Raw genomic sequence first — 14,001 nt, 5'->3', positions numbered from 1 at the left:
TGTCTCTCTCTGTCTGGCGAGCACACGCGCCCTATAGCAAAAAAACCTCTCCAAAAAAAAAAAAAAGTTGAACTTTGTATCTAGTTTGATGGAAAACATGGAAACACTCCATGCTCTTTGGAGGCACAACAACTGCTAATTCAAAAGCACTTTTTTTCCCCCTGTTTTTGACTTAGAGTGCTTGCACTTGCTGGGGAGAGAGAGAGACAGAGACAATAAAAGAGAAAGTGAGAAATCACTCCCTGGGGAGATAGCCATGCCACAATTCCTTCTCCTCCTTGGATCTTGGGCACACACGCTCACGCGAGACCAGCATGAGTTTCAAGCCACTGAGTCTGGGACTTGAACTGCAGTCGGCCATGTGGGAGTCCAGCAATGTAACCACTATGCCATCTGCTGGCCCCATGTACTTTTTTTTTTTTTCTGATACAGAGAACAGTCTTCTGCATGTAAGAATTCATTCTCTTGAATGGAGGAGAAGGGATTGCGGCGTGGCCATCCCCCCTGGGGAGTGATTTCTCGCTTTCTGTCTCTCTGTCTCGCAAGCGCATGTGCCCTATAGCAAAAAAACCAAACCAAACCAAAACAAAACAAAAAAAAACACAACAAAAAAAAACACCTCTCCAAAGAATTCATTTTCTCATGGTCATATTAGAGTTTGTGCAAATTCTGTTGATTTGCCAAAGTGACTGTTAAATCCAGCACACCATAGAGAATTTCAAAATTACAATCTGTTTCAAGGCCTTATCTTCCTCGTCTCCCCTACCAAGGCATAAATATCATCTAGTGCCAGACAGATCCTGGGATTTAGAGGCTATGCCGGGAAGGTATGAAATCAAACAGAAACAGGAAAGTTCTTTTTGTATTTGGATTGATGGCCGCATTCCAGACCCTAGAAAGCTTCTCCAGACCAGCATGAAGTCTGAACACTCACGTGCCGCTCACTTGCCACGGCAGCACCTGGAACGATTTGTTCACTTCAAGGCGTTAACTGTCACATGAACACCCTGTGGTCCCTACAACACCCATATTTCTATAGTAGGTAAAAGCTAAAGACACATCCTTTCAATGACTATCCACGGCCCAGGCACGAAATCACTACTGAAAACGAAGGCTGTAAGGGCGCTAGGTGACCGTGGAGGGAGCAGAGCCCACGGAGGAAGCCTGCTCCCTCGACGGTGTGCAGGAGTACCTGGGGATAAGCGGATTGCACTCTCCGGGATCCAGGGGATTGATGTCGCAGTTCTCGTAGTCAAAGGTCCCGTTCCACAAGTGCTTTGCCAGCTGAAATGCTATTTTTCGCTGTGCTAACGTGACCTCCTTCCCGTGCCACACGTAAACTTCGCTGCCGAAGTCGAACACCAGCACCTGGGCAATGGTACAGAGGACGCCGTCAAGGGCACGCTCTGGCTGACTCGGTCTCTCTCCACAGTGCGTCAGACGGGTGATGGTACAAATCCCAGTGGGACATCGGCGACAAACACAAGGTTCCCAAGATCTGGCCGGTGGGCACGTCCTGCCAGGCCAGCCCTGCCCCCGGCTGTGACTCGTCCTGAGTGCTCAAGTTAACGTTCTCTCCTCTGAACGCTAATAAGAGAGTTATTTCAGTCCATCGCCCTGTCTTCTTTCCCTCGTCCTGTCTCCCTTGTTTCTCCCACCTTCATCGGCTCATTCATTCACTCAACACAGGCCAACGCATCCATGCCAGGCACTGAGTCCAGGGACGTCTTTTTTCCTACTGTGACTCCCAGATCCTCGGGGCAGAGATCACATCATACCTATACTGACAGCCGGGTTTATTACTGTTTGCTGAATGACTGTATGAGTGTAATGTTACTTTTTATTTTCATGCTAGTGGGTTTTTTATTTTTTAAATTTACTTTTTTTAAAAAAATTTAAGAATTATTTTATTGAACTTATTTATTATTATTATTATTATTTTCCAGTTTTGATAAGAAAGAGAGACAGAGAGTGATGAGGGAAAGTGAGAAAGCAAGCCACCAGGTCAAGGACTTGAACCATGGGCAGCCACCTGCTGGCCCCACTTGTGGTTTATTTTATCTTTCTTTGTAGGATAATTTCTCCCTTCAGTTCCAGCAGTCCAAATTCTACTAGTTTAGACCAGGCCCGATTTCATTTAAAAAAAAAATATATATATATGTATGTATGTATATTATATATTCCTCATTATTTATTTTTCTGTGACCTCGTCTGCCACTTAAATGCCCATCCATATCATACACTCAATCTACACTATAATGGCTTTGGACTGCATTCTCGAAAATACTCTTCTATCCAGTGAAATGGAAGGTCCTTTTTTATCTTCCTCTTTTTTCCCTCAGCACTTAGAATACTTAATGGTACTGCATAGAATTAAATGTATATAATTAATAAATATTTACTGGTGTATGAAAAAAACCCAGCACATTACTTGGCAAATCCACAAATTATATATACACGCATTTATTATTCCTGAAACCTATGGACTGAAAAAATATTTAATGTTTATACAAAATTCAAGAGGTAGGGCTAAGTCAGATTTCCATTTTCCCTGTAATAAAGAAGCCATCAATGAGCAACATCTCCTCTGAACGACAGCCTGAGTCTAGGCTAGTACAGAAGGTGGCCAGAACGATTCAAGTCAAAAGTAAACGTCCTTTAAGACGTCTGTGCTCCGCCACTGGCACCGACACTGGGGAGCCCTTCCTGGGCACACTCTGTTTATCGGGCAGACCTGCGCAAACCATTTTCAATGCACATTTCTTTTGGGGGGGGGGAGATTTTTGCTATAGGGCGCATGTGCTCTGCAGAGAGACAGAGAAAGATAGAGAGACAGAAAGTGAGCAATCACCCCCTTGGTGGGGGCATGCTGTAATCCCTTCTCTTCCACTCTCCTCTTGGGATTTTGAGCACACATGCACATGCACCTGGCCTGAGTTTCAAGCCACTCGGTTTAGGACTCAAACCACAGTCAGACATGTAGGTGTCCAGTACCATAACCACTATGCTACCTGCTGGCCCCACCGTGTGTTTCTGCTAAAGGGTGGTGCCCATTAAATACCTCTTTTGGTTGCAGGAGGGAGCACTTTGGAATCTTCCCCCAGTAGTCGTCATCAGGAACCAGCTTGTCGTCTATGAGACGGTAAATGCAGTTTGTTTCTATTATGGCCGTTTCATACAGCTCGTCTTCTTTTGGGTCTCCCGCAGCTTTGGGGTAAGAACAACAGGAGACCACATTTTACATGGAAGCGGAGCTGGTTTGGAAGAATGAATCGAGAGAGGAGAAAGGAGAGTCAAGCCCATCACTGTCTGAAACACAGTGAACTCTTACACTGGTAACTGGTCTGACCACCCAGGAGCTTCCAGAAGTCCTTGGCTGCGTGAGTGTGCGTATTAATTCCTTCTTCGATGGTTTGGATGTAAGTGGCTCTACAACCAAGCTCTCTCTTTGTCTGAATTAATGTCGCAAGTTCTGAGGCCTAAAAAATGAAAGGAACACAATTACCAGGGCAGAAAAGCCCATGGCCAGGCAGAGTGACACTGACATCAGAGAAGGGCCCTTCTGGGGTGTGTCTAAAAGGATGACTTCAGACCATAGGGGAGGTGGATGATGGCTGCTGAGTATTTTCTTTAATTTTTTAAAAGATCTGCTAGAGGATATGTGTGTTTGCCAAAGACAGAGAGGAAGGCAGGGTGGGGAAAGTGAGAAGGTACCCCCATGGGGGGTAGTCAGGTCACAGTCCCTTCTATCTCTCCCACCTCTTGGGAGTTCTGGCACGCATGCACACATGCCTGGAGTGTTTCTCAAGTCACCGGGTCCATGACTTGAACTGCGTAGTCAGTCATGCGGGATTCAGGGCCTTAACCACCACACCATGTGGTTGCACTGGGTGTTTGCAATAAAGTCAAGATCAGTTTTTAGAGCCATAGTTCTCAGTCTCCAACACTCAGCAGATCCTGTGTGGAGCTCTTGGCATGCCCACTGTGGGACTTTGCCCGTGACTCCTCACCAGGCAGAAACCCAAGGACTTCATGGGCACCTGGGACAAAGGACTTGGAAGTGGAGCTCGTTCCTCTATAAACGGAGTAAGCATAAACGCAGGACTTAGAAAACTGGAGGTGAAGGCCACTGTCCTTCTGAGACATCACACCTAAGCAGCTAGTGAAAGCTCTGAGAGACAGCTGGACAAGAAATACCCCCTCTTCTCACTCGAAGGCGACCTCGGCACCAGAGACGCGCTGGGATCACCTGCGACTGGCGGGGTGTCCTGCTGGAGTGGGAGGAAGGGTACCTAAAGCACTTCTACTTGCAGGTACCGACCTTTGCCTTCTCTATGACGTTGGCAAACTCTCCCACCCACAGGAAGCAGTAATGCGGAGAGAGGAGAAGAAAGCAGTCCCCGCTGTTGAGTGAGGACGCTCGCGGCTCCACCAGCCTCGTCTGCACGTGTCTTCTTCCTGAAAAGAGGCAAGGGTCACTGCTTTCCCGGACAGGAGCCCGGGGCAGGGCACGTGCCCACACGCGAAGCTTCCCTGCTAGACTTGCAGTTCTACAGAGGCTGATCTACTGCTCTCAGCTCCCACGGCCCAGCATGGAGGGGATTTAAAACAGAGGATGTGACAGCATTGTGGAGGACCGCCTGGCGAGCCTTCCCAAATGTCGCCATCTCCTGAGTGTCTTTTACAGCACGTGAGGGGCTGAATCACGGGTCCCTGCTGCTGGGAAACGAGCATGCGCCCCTTCCCCGCTGCTCCTTCACTCTCCTCCTGGTGCCCTGCTCCCACCCAGCCCACCTCCCACACTCGGGACTCCCAGGGCAGGGAAAGGGGGACGGCCGGGCAGGCATCTTCCCGTGAGCGGTCACTATGAGCCACAGCAGCTGCTCCGCAAGGGTCTGCTCAGAGGGGACACTGCCTCGGCTGCTTCTAGGCCCTCTCCTAAGTGATTTTTTCAGTCTCCCGCTTTCCTTGCTTCCACAGGGAGCGCAGTCTCTGGGTTAATATGTGGGAACTAAGATGGCATTTGACTTGCTACTACATTCTATTGCAGAGGACGGGGTCATGCAGAAACATCCTGCAGACCCTCAGGGGTGAGGGTACTGTCTCCACCGTCTCTCGGTGGTCATCTCGAGGGGTTGCCACCATAAGGCAGCTAGGCCTCTCTGCGGAGCCCAGCGGTCCCCCCTATAGCTAGAAAGGTGCTTCAGAACCCAGCTCTGCTCGCTTCTGCTTCCCTTGATTCCTCCTCCCCAAACATGCCCCTCGGGCTGCACTGAGTCTTGCTCGGCTCGCTCTGTAAGGGGCGGGAACAGAGGGCCAGGCTGAGAGCCACTCTGAGAACCGGGGCTGCTGGCAGCCCTGTGGCAGTGTTAGGGCAGGGCTCCTGGGGCGAGGGGAGCAGGAGCGAATGCTGACACTGGAATGGGAGAGGCCCGCCCAAACCCAGCACTGCCCTGGGCTCCTGGCTGGGGCCTAAGGCCTGGCACTCTCACAGCCCTGTGGGCTAGTCCCTACCTCAAGGGACTCTGTGCCAAGTCGGGGAGGAGGCAGCTCGCTCCTCACCACGGCAGGCATTCTCCTCCCCTCCCTGGCGGCAGGCAGCAGCCAGGCTTCCGGGTGTGACCAGGCAGAGACCCGGGCATGGAGCTCCTCCCTGCTGCCCTGAGTACCTTTGATCTGCAGCAGCATCAGCTTCTTGTAGGGCACGGCACTGTTGTTGGAGTGCAGCTCCGTCAGGTCCACGCTGCGCAGGCTGACGCTGCTGAAGTTCTCCTTACTGGCTAAGCCGGCCAGGGTCACTTCCGAGAAGTTGGAGTTGGAGGACACTGGAGGGTAGAGGAAGTAAGGCGGTCCATCAGACGGTCAGAGATCACGCACGATCCCCCAAATCCTTTTACTCACGGTGGAGAACACATGCAGTGCACGCAGTGTGGAGAGAAGCACCTCGCCGGGGTCTCCGGAGTCACAGTCCCCTGCCCCAGCTCCTCAGGATCATGGACACGTGTGCTCATGTATGTTTTCAGGCCAATCGGGGACCCAAACTCAAGGTCAACCATGTGGTTTCCCATACCGCAGCACAGTTTGCTACCGACCGCACCCCCAGACCGAGTCTCGAATATTCACAACTGACTACTATTCTCTTTCAAAAGTAATTCTGAGGGGGCAATCAACTCAAATTTGATGAACTGTGTAATTCAACACTAACCATCGAATTAAGAATGAAATACAGTTGGCCATCCGGTGGTATGGTGGTAAGGAGTTGGACTCCCACATGGTTAGCCATGGTTTGAATCCTGGACCTGACAGGTGGAATACCATGACGGGTATGTGTGCATGCGTGCCCAAAATCCTGAGAGGAGAATGGAGAAGGGATTATGGTGCAGCACTCCCTGAGGGGTACTTCCTCACTCTCCCTCTCTGTCTCTCTCTCTCTCCGGCAAGCACACATGCCCGATGGCCACGCCCCCACCCCCACCCCCACGAAGTACAGTATTGAGAGCATAAACTGCTTGTTGACTGTTCCCTGCCTCCCTGGGCAGAAGGACAAGAACTGGGTGACAGTGTGGACCAGCTGCTTTAATATAAACCAGGGGCTGAGCTCGTTCGTTGGAATCCCGCTGAAGCTGCTGGAATTCCTCAGGACTCTCAGATGCGGAGTGTAGTCCCAAGGAGAGCCGTTAGGTGCCATTCACCAGAAGTCGTCCCGGGCAGGAAAGTGGATACTCTGTGAGGGATGATTTAGTTCTGCTCTTTCTCCGGAGGCAAACTGACCAACTGGATGGGATCTGGGGGCCTGCACTCTGAAGCCTGAGGATAATTACCAGAAGCTGGGTCTCTGGTGAGAACCAATGAGCACCAGCGGGTGGATCGGTCATCACAAAAGCATCTGACATGCTTCCCAGAAGTGGAGGCAGAAGAAAAGGATGTAAACCTTGTGCCAATAAAGCTTTATTTCCCTAACTTGTACATGTTGGAGAAACATTCGGCAAATTATTTCAGTGGGATTATGTTCTAACCCTGAGGTTAGAACTACTTGGCAATTCACATGGCACAGTGATTTTAAAACACAGTTCCTAAGTAAACCAGCTACAATGAAAAGATTCAACGGTGTCATCTAAATACTGTATTTCTATGAAAAACTTTAAGAAATAAGCTTATGGGACCAGCAGTTAGCGTAATGGCTGTATTACTGGATTCCCATGTAGTCGACTGCAGTTCAAGTCCCGGACCCGGTGGCTTAAAACTCACACCGGGGGGGAACCAGCAGTTAGCGTAATGGCTATGTTGCTGGACTCTCACGTAGTCGACTGCGGTTCGTGTCCTGGACCCGGTGGCTTAAAACTCACGCCGGGCGCGTGTGTATGCGTGCCCAAGATCCCAAGAGGAGAATGGAGGAGAAGGGATTGTGGCGTGACCATCCCCACTGGGGGGGTGATTTCTCGCTTTCTGTCTCTATGTCTCTCTCTGTCTGTCTGGCGAGCGCACGTGCCCTACAGTGAAAATCTCTCCAAAAAAAATAAATAAATAAAAACCTCACACCGGGCGCATGTGCGTGCATGTCCAGACTCACACAGGGTGCATGTGCGTGCGTGCCCAAGATCCTGAGAGGAGATTGGAGGAGAAGAGACTGTGGCGTGGCCATCCCCCCTTGGGGGGTGACTTCTTGCTTTCTATCTCTCTGTCACTCTCTGTCTTCCAGGCGAGTGCATGTGCTCTCTAGCAAAAACCTCTCCAAAAAAAAAAAAAAAAAGAAAAAGAAAAAAAGAAACAGGCTTATAAGCACTATAGGAAAATAAAAATCGTATCAAGAAGATTCAAAGTATCAAGATCATGCACACCATTACTTACCAAGCGAACCGCTGTTTCAGAACTATGGAAACCCACCTCGGCGGGCAGGTAAAGCAGGGAGGCTTAGCTTAAAGTGGGAGCAGAGCCTGGAGCCACCTCCTCCCTCCCCACGTGTTTCCACATCCCATCTTTCCTCGGTTCACCACACCCGCATCTCAACATGGAGCAGCCTGAGGGTTCGATCAAGCATACTTTAAGGCCCAACCTCTGTGGCATAACTGGCTGTCTATTGGACTGCAGAGCTAGAAGGCACATGCTGACTGTGGTTCGAGTCCCTGGCCCAGCTGGCCTGAAAACACGGGCACGCCTAGGGTCCCAGAGGGCTGGAGAACTGCAGGACGGGGACTGCGGCATGACCGAGCCCTGTGGAGCATGCTTTCTCCCCCATCCTGTCTTCCCCTCATGTGCATGCATGTACTCTATCATGGATGAAACAACAACACACAAAGAGGAACAACTTGAGGAGCCAGCAGGTGGCGTGGACTCCCACATGGCTGACCACAGTTTGTGTCCGGGACCTGGCGGCTTGCTTTCTCACTCCCTCCTCCCTGTCTCTCTCTAGTCAAATTGAAAATAATAATAATAATAAATAAAATTTTAAAAAAGAAATGTCTATTTGAGTTCTCTGCCTTTAACAAAAAAGGAACAATTTGAAAATACTCTGTATGCATCGATTAATATAAAAATTCAAAACAGGAAAAGCACTGACTTGGGATGTTTTCCATGAGAGATCAAATCATTTGCTCTTGAACTAGATTAAGTGGAAAATGACCATGTTCAGGCTCTACGGAGCTGAAAACGGGTTGTATTACAAAATGCAGAAACACCCTTCTGCTCCAATCGCTTGAAGAAAAAAAACGAAACTCAGTGAAACAAGATGAATTCAAATGAATCAACAGAACAGATGATCCCAGCATAGGAATTTCTGTGAGAAACCTTCAAATTCTAGGCAGCCTGTGTGTGTGTGTGCGAGCAAACTCCCACATCTGTGCTCAGTGGGCGTCTCTGCAACACCGTTACTGACTTTGCAGCAGGAAACCAGACACCATGGGCATAACCGAGCACCAGTCCCCACGCACAGAGGCCGGTGCGGACTCCGGATACTCACTCTTTTCTACCTTCATGCGCTTCGACTCCATGAAGGCCACGTTCAGCCTCTGCTCGGTGTACTCCTGAAGGAGATCTTCTCTCGCTGCCAGCATTTTCAGGGGGTTTTTGGAAGCTTGAACCCGGCGCTTGGGCCTGACTGCACGCTTATGCTCAGCCACCGAAGACGTCAATCTGCGGAGCAGAACCGAGCCGGGCTGGGTCAGAACACCAGCCAGGCCTGGCTGATCGGCAGCCCTCGGACCCAGAGCAAGGCACCCACAGTTTTATTTCCTGATTCATTACATGTTTTACAACTTTGTCCCGCACCACTCCCTGCTGCGGAGTCACAGAATCTTGGAAATAGAAGGAAGACTCAAGCCCCCTGTGTTCAAGACCCCAGCCAATCCCAGAAGCCCCTGCTCTTTGCCCTCACTGATACCGGGCAGCTCATGCCATGGCTAGACAGCTCCCAGGCTAGGAGCTCCCTCTCTGCTATCACGCCCATGCTCATGTCCTGCTTCTGTCTTTGGAATAACCCACCCCTGTCGACCTCTGTCACCAGCAGGCACTTCAGGACAGACAGCCATCATGCCTCGATTTCATCTCTGCTCCAGACTACACTTTCTCTTTACATAACAGCTTTGCAGTTCCCTCACCAGAGAGGCAGAGGGAGATGGAGAGAGAGAACTGGAGCAATCACCCTCCAGGGAGATGGCCATGCCACAGTCCCTTCTCCATCCTTCTCTTGGGGATTGGGCACACACACACCCAGTGTGTTTCAAGTCGCTGAATCTGGGACTCGATCCGCGGTCAGCCATGTGGGAGTCCGGCACCTTAACCTCTCGCCACCTGCTGGCCCTGCAGCACTGCACATTGGGCTCTTAGTGACGAGCGGCTGCCGTGGCTAAACCCAGTAAGAAAGCTCCTTGGAGATGTCCTGTGTAGGGCAGGCGGGAAGCTGCTCTCCAGGGAGGAAGGTCTGAGGCGAAAGAACTCACTTGGGTGCGTAAGGATCAAAAAGAACATCGAAGTCCTCATCCAGCTCCACGGGACTCCTCGGGATACTGTCATCCATGCTGCGGTAAAACTTGGCAAAGGTCTCGTCATCGTCCGGCTTCATCACCTCTTTCACGGACTTCCCGGTGACGGTGAGCACCGTCTCCTGCATTCCACCAACTGCCAACACACCAGCACACGGGCATCGGGGTTTTACACAAATTCTGACTCCCACTGGGCCTCGGAACACTTGAAATGATCTTCCCTGTAAGTTCCAGGAGTGGAGGACACCCGACGGCGATGTCCAGGGTCCTGAGGTTAGGGTCCCAGAATAACCCAGGCCCTTATTTCGCCTCTCATGTATGGACTTCCGCCTGAACCAACCATGGACAGTGAAACACACAGAGAGGGAGGAGAGCTTTCTGCTCTCGGCCCCTGAGCAATTCTGAACCTGTGCCCGACAGCAGTAGAGACAGAACGAGTCTCAGCCTCGTTCTACGAGAGTCAGCAAACGCTTTCTGCAAAGGGTCAGGTAGGAAATCCTGCAGGCTTTGCATGCAGGGCCATATGGCCTGTGTTAAAACCACTGAATTCTGCTGTCACAGTGCAGGAGTGGCTATTGACCGCAGGTCCACCAATGGACATGGCTGCGTTTCAATACCACGTTCTTCACACAGAGGGCTGGAGTGGCCATGGTCATCGTTTGCTGACCTGTAGGTTAGATCACTGTTACCTGTACGTAATATGGTTTTTTATTTATTTATCCTTTTAGGTTTTTACCTAAAAAAGTGTGTGTGATTGTTGGAAAGAGACAGAGGAAGGGAGAAAGGGAAATCACACCCTGAGGAGATGGCCGTGTCACCATCTCTTCTCCTCCATTCTCTTCGATTTGAGGCATGAACACACACACGCCCAATATGATTTCAGACTGCTGGGTTCGGGACTCAAGCCATGGTTGGCCATGTGGGAGCCCAGCACCTTAAACTCTATGCCACTTGCTGGCCCCTCTAACACACTTTGGATTGCATTCCTTGCCTGGTAAGTTGAAGTACTACATTACTCCTTTATATTTCTGGTTAGGAGTGGTTTGTATTCTTTTCAACCTTTTAGAGGTCACTATGAAAAAGAAGAACTCCTGGTGCCTGCTCTTTGATAAGTTTTAACTATTGGACAGTCCTAAAAAGAGCTATTTCTACATTTGATTCTTTGGTTTGGTATACTCCACTGAGTTTTATATTGAAATATTTATTTATCAGAATTTTCTTAAAGAAAGAACATGTGACTATAAGAAATCAGATCAGCTTTTACCTTATTAGAAACGGATACATACGATTTCGAGTTCACCAGGCCCGAGATCACATTGATTGTTCTTGCTTAGAATAATCTGCTATCAAGGTTAGAAGCAAACTCAAGGAGTTCCCTACTCTGATCAGATGAAATCCCAAGGATTAGATCCAGGAACAAATGTGTCCTTGGCGATCCCTAATGTAGTCCATTATCTAGTGAGCCGGGGCTAGGTAATCCAATCAGCCTGGACCCAAACTTCAGTTTTTGAAAGATAGCTACAAAGATAATGCTTACAATATGCATAAGCAAAATATTAATAGAAAGAAAACAATTTAGTTGAGGAGAAAAAGCAACTGGAGTTAGGATTTAGACATTGTGAGAAACGAATTGTTTGTTTGAGGTTTTCTTAGCTACTCATTGAAAATACAAACCGAGTGTGCTCTAAGAACATAAACCAAAGCTTCCCTGCTGACTTCTGGTGTGTACCTTTGTTATTCAGCCTTCTTAGAAAGGTTTCCAGCCTATCCAACTTCAGGTCCGATTCCAAATGCATGTCTGGTCTGGCTTCAATATCTAAGCGAAGAGAACCCACCAGTGAGAGAGCGTCACTCACGACTCCATTAGTCAGACATGCACTGGGGTGTGTACTGGTGCCTGGGCGACTCACCTTCCAGGGGCTTGGAAACTGGGGTAGTGCCCCTCGATTTACTGCAAATAGGGGATGCCACTGGCGTGATGGCAGTGGGTGACGCCAAGCCTGCAGAATGAACAAGGAGCTATTTAGCAACTCAACATGACTTCCAGAAATCCCCAAGGACCTGAAGAATCTCGTTTAGCCCCAGCACAGACTGTATAACCTGTAGGAATCCACACACATGTCCTGCATAAACACGTGTGCACTGGCAAGGACCCCGACTGCAGGGACAACTGCAAATGTAGATCTAATCTTACTGCTTCTGAGGGCTGTAGCAGCTGACAGGCCGATACTCCTAAATGAACAATAACCCCCGAGGAAACAGTCCATGACATGCACACGGAATAGAGCGTGCCTAAGCCTGTGAGAATGCACGCAGGACACCCGGCCTTGGGAGTTCTGATGGTGCTTTGGGGGCCCTAGGGCAGCTGACGCAGAGGGAGTTGGGAATGCACTGCACCACACAAGCCAGCAGGCGGCCTCCAGCAGACAATCTGGCCTTGGGGACCTTACACAAACAATAGCCCCAGGAGGGCTAACCTTCCAGAAAAACGACAGAGGAGAGAGACGTTTAACCTGACTTGCAATGCTAAGATCACGTCCTGCTCAGCTGTGGCTGGACACTGGCGGCATGCCCTGTCATGTATTTACTGAGAAGACACAAGTCTCACACAGGACCCTGACCCGACCACCTGCCTTACAGGGGCAGATGGAAGGGAAGGCAGGAATCCCACCTCACGGGAGACACCTGGTCGGAACAAGAAAACTTACCAAAAAGGAAGATAAGTATTATTTCCTAACCTCAGTAGATGGGGTTGGAAAAGGAAGTAACCAGCCCATTTACAAGCATGAAATTAGATGTTAATTTTCTCTGTATTCATTTGTAATAAACGGGAAACCCTCAGCTGACATTGCCACTCCAAGTGTCTCTCGTGAGCAGCTGGAGAACATGTGACTAGCCATCACTTACAAGGAAAAATAGGCGAATGAAAGCCTCTGCTCCTTCCTCCTGTGAGCTGGAGATGTAAGTATCATAGCATAAATAATTTAAGGAAGAATATTATTAAATGGCTTAAAACTCGAGTTTTAGGTAATATTCTAGAAGTACTTCTCAATAGGTACATATATCTATTTGCTTGATAGCATCAGTAAAAGTTTAAAACTTGGTTTCAATTCCCAGACCTGAGCTAGGTTTACATCCATGCAAGTCGACTCTCTTGAAAGGTACTCAAGATTAGCATAATTTGGTAGTGCAGGGTGGAGCAGACGTTGCCTACTAAAAGGATATTTAAGAGACACTGGGAGAGTTTATTAGCACAGAGGTCATTAAAGATGAAGCTAATAAACAGGAGGGACTCAGGCTGATTTCCAAGGCAACCAGCAAAACCTGCCCCTCTCCCATTGGCCTGGTGAATGCCGTGGCTCTAGCTCCCCCTGCTGCCCAGCTGGGCAATAGCTCACAACAGGGCTCAGAGCTCAGGGAGACGGGGCGGACATCTCTTCCCCAGCTATAGGGCTGAGGATTCTTCTATTATGGTGTGGGGAATGTCGGTTCAAATTACAGAATGTTCGAACAGAAGAAAGCCCTCTCCCGTGCTTCTTTTCAATGAATTCGAGCTGCCTTAGCCAGGCGCTTCCTCTCCTTGGGAACGCTTTCCTCATCTCTTATTCAATCTCCCTTTCGAGGAGAATCTGGAATACCTCAGAAGGAGAAAGTCTAGGGAAGGCTTCCTGGGGGAGAGAATGAAAATCGGGGCCCGGCAAGCCTTTCAGCAGCTCACTGACAGGTGGTAACTGCTGGTTACCAAGAGGCGTCATCACAACCTGGGAGACAGGAAGTCGCCGTGGCCATCACGAGGGGGTCATTTTATTCTGAGTGAACGTAAAAGGAATGCTGTATTACTGCAAGTCAAAAAAGAGCTAATGGGGGTCAGCATTTGGCATGGTGTTAAGGTGCTGGACTCCCACAGGACTGACTGCAGTTCGAGTTCGAGTCCTAGACCTCGTAACTTCAAAAACATCTCGTGTGTGTGTGTGTGTGTGTGTGTGTGTGTGTGTGCGCACGCGCGCACAGACTCCCAAGGAGA

At 49.5% G+C, this 14,001-nt stretch overlaps 1 protein-coding gene across 1 annotated transcript in view; it reads right to left on the bottom strand.

Moving 5' to 3' along the window:
- Positions 1-14,001, bottom strand: part of SVIL (supervillin) — a gene marked incomplete at its 5' end in the record, with an annotated part of 127,309 nt that overhangs the window by 28,491 nt on the left and 84,817 nt on the right. Inside the window, 9 exon segments of the mRNA XM_027771045.1 lie at positions 1,193-1,368; positions 3,062-3,207; positions 3,332-3,479; positions 4,322-4,458; positions 5,670-5,825; positions 8,957-9,129; positions 9,936-10,113; positions 11,707-11,793; positions 11,888-11,977. Of these exon segments, the coding sequence (XP_027626846.1) occupies positions 1,193-1,368; positions 3,062-3,207; positions 3,332-3,479; positions 4,322-4,458; positions 5,670-5,825; positions 8,957-9,129; positions 9,936-10,113; positions 11,707-11,793; positions 11,888-11,977 (1,291 nt within the window).

The sequence above is a fragment of the Tupaia chinensis genome, unplaced genomic scaffold, assembly GCF_000334495.1.
Source record: "Tupaia chinensis unplaced genomic scaffold, TupChi_1.0 Scaffold000001_1, whole genome shotgun sequence".
Taxonomy (NCBI): domain Eukaryota; kingdom Metazoa; phylum Chordata; class Mammalia; order Scandentia; family Tupaiidae; genus Tupaia; species Tupaia belangeri.
The sequence above is the reverse complement of the archived record's forward strand: the minus strand, read 5'-3'. Positions and strand labels throughout refer to the sequence as shown.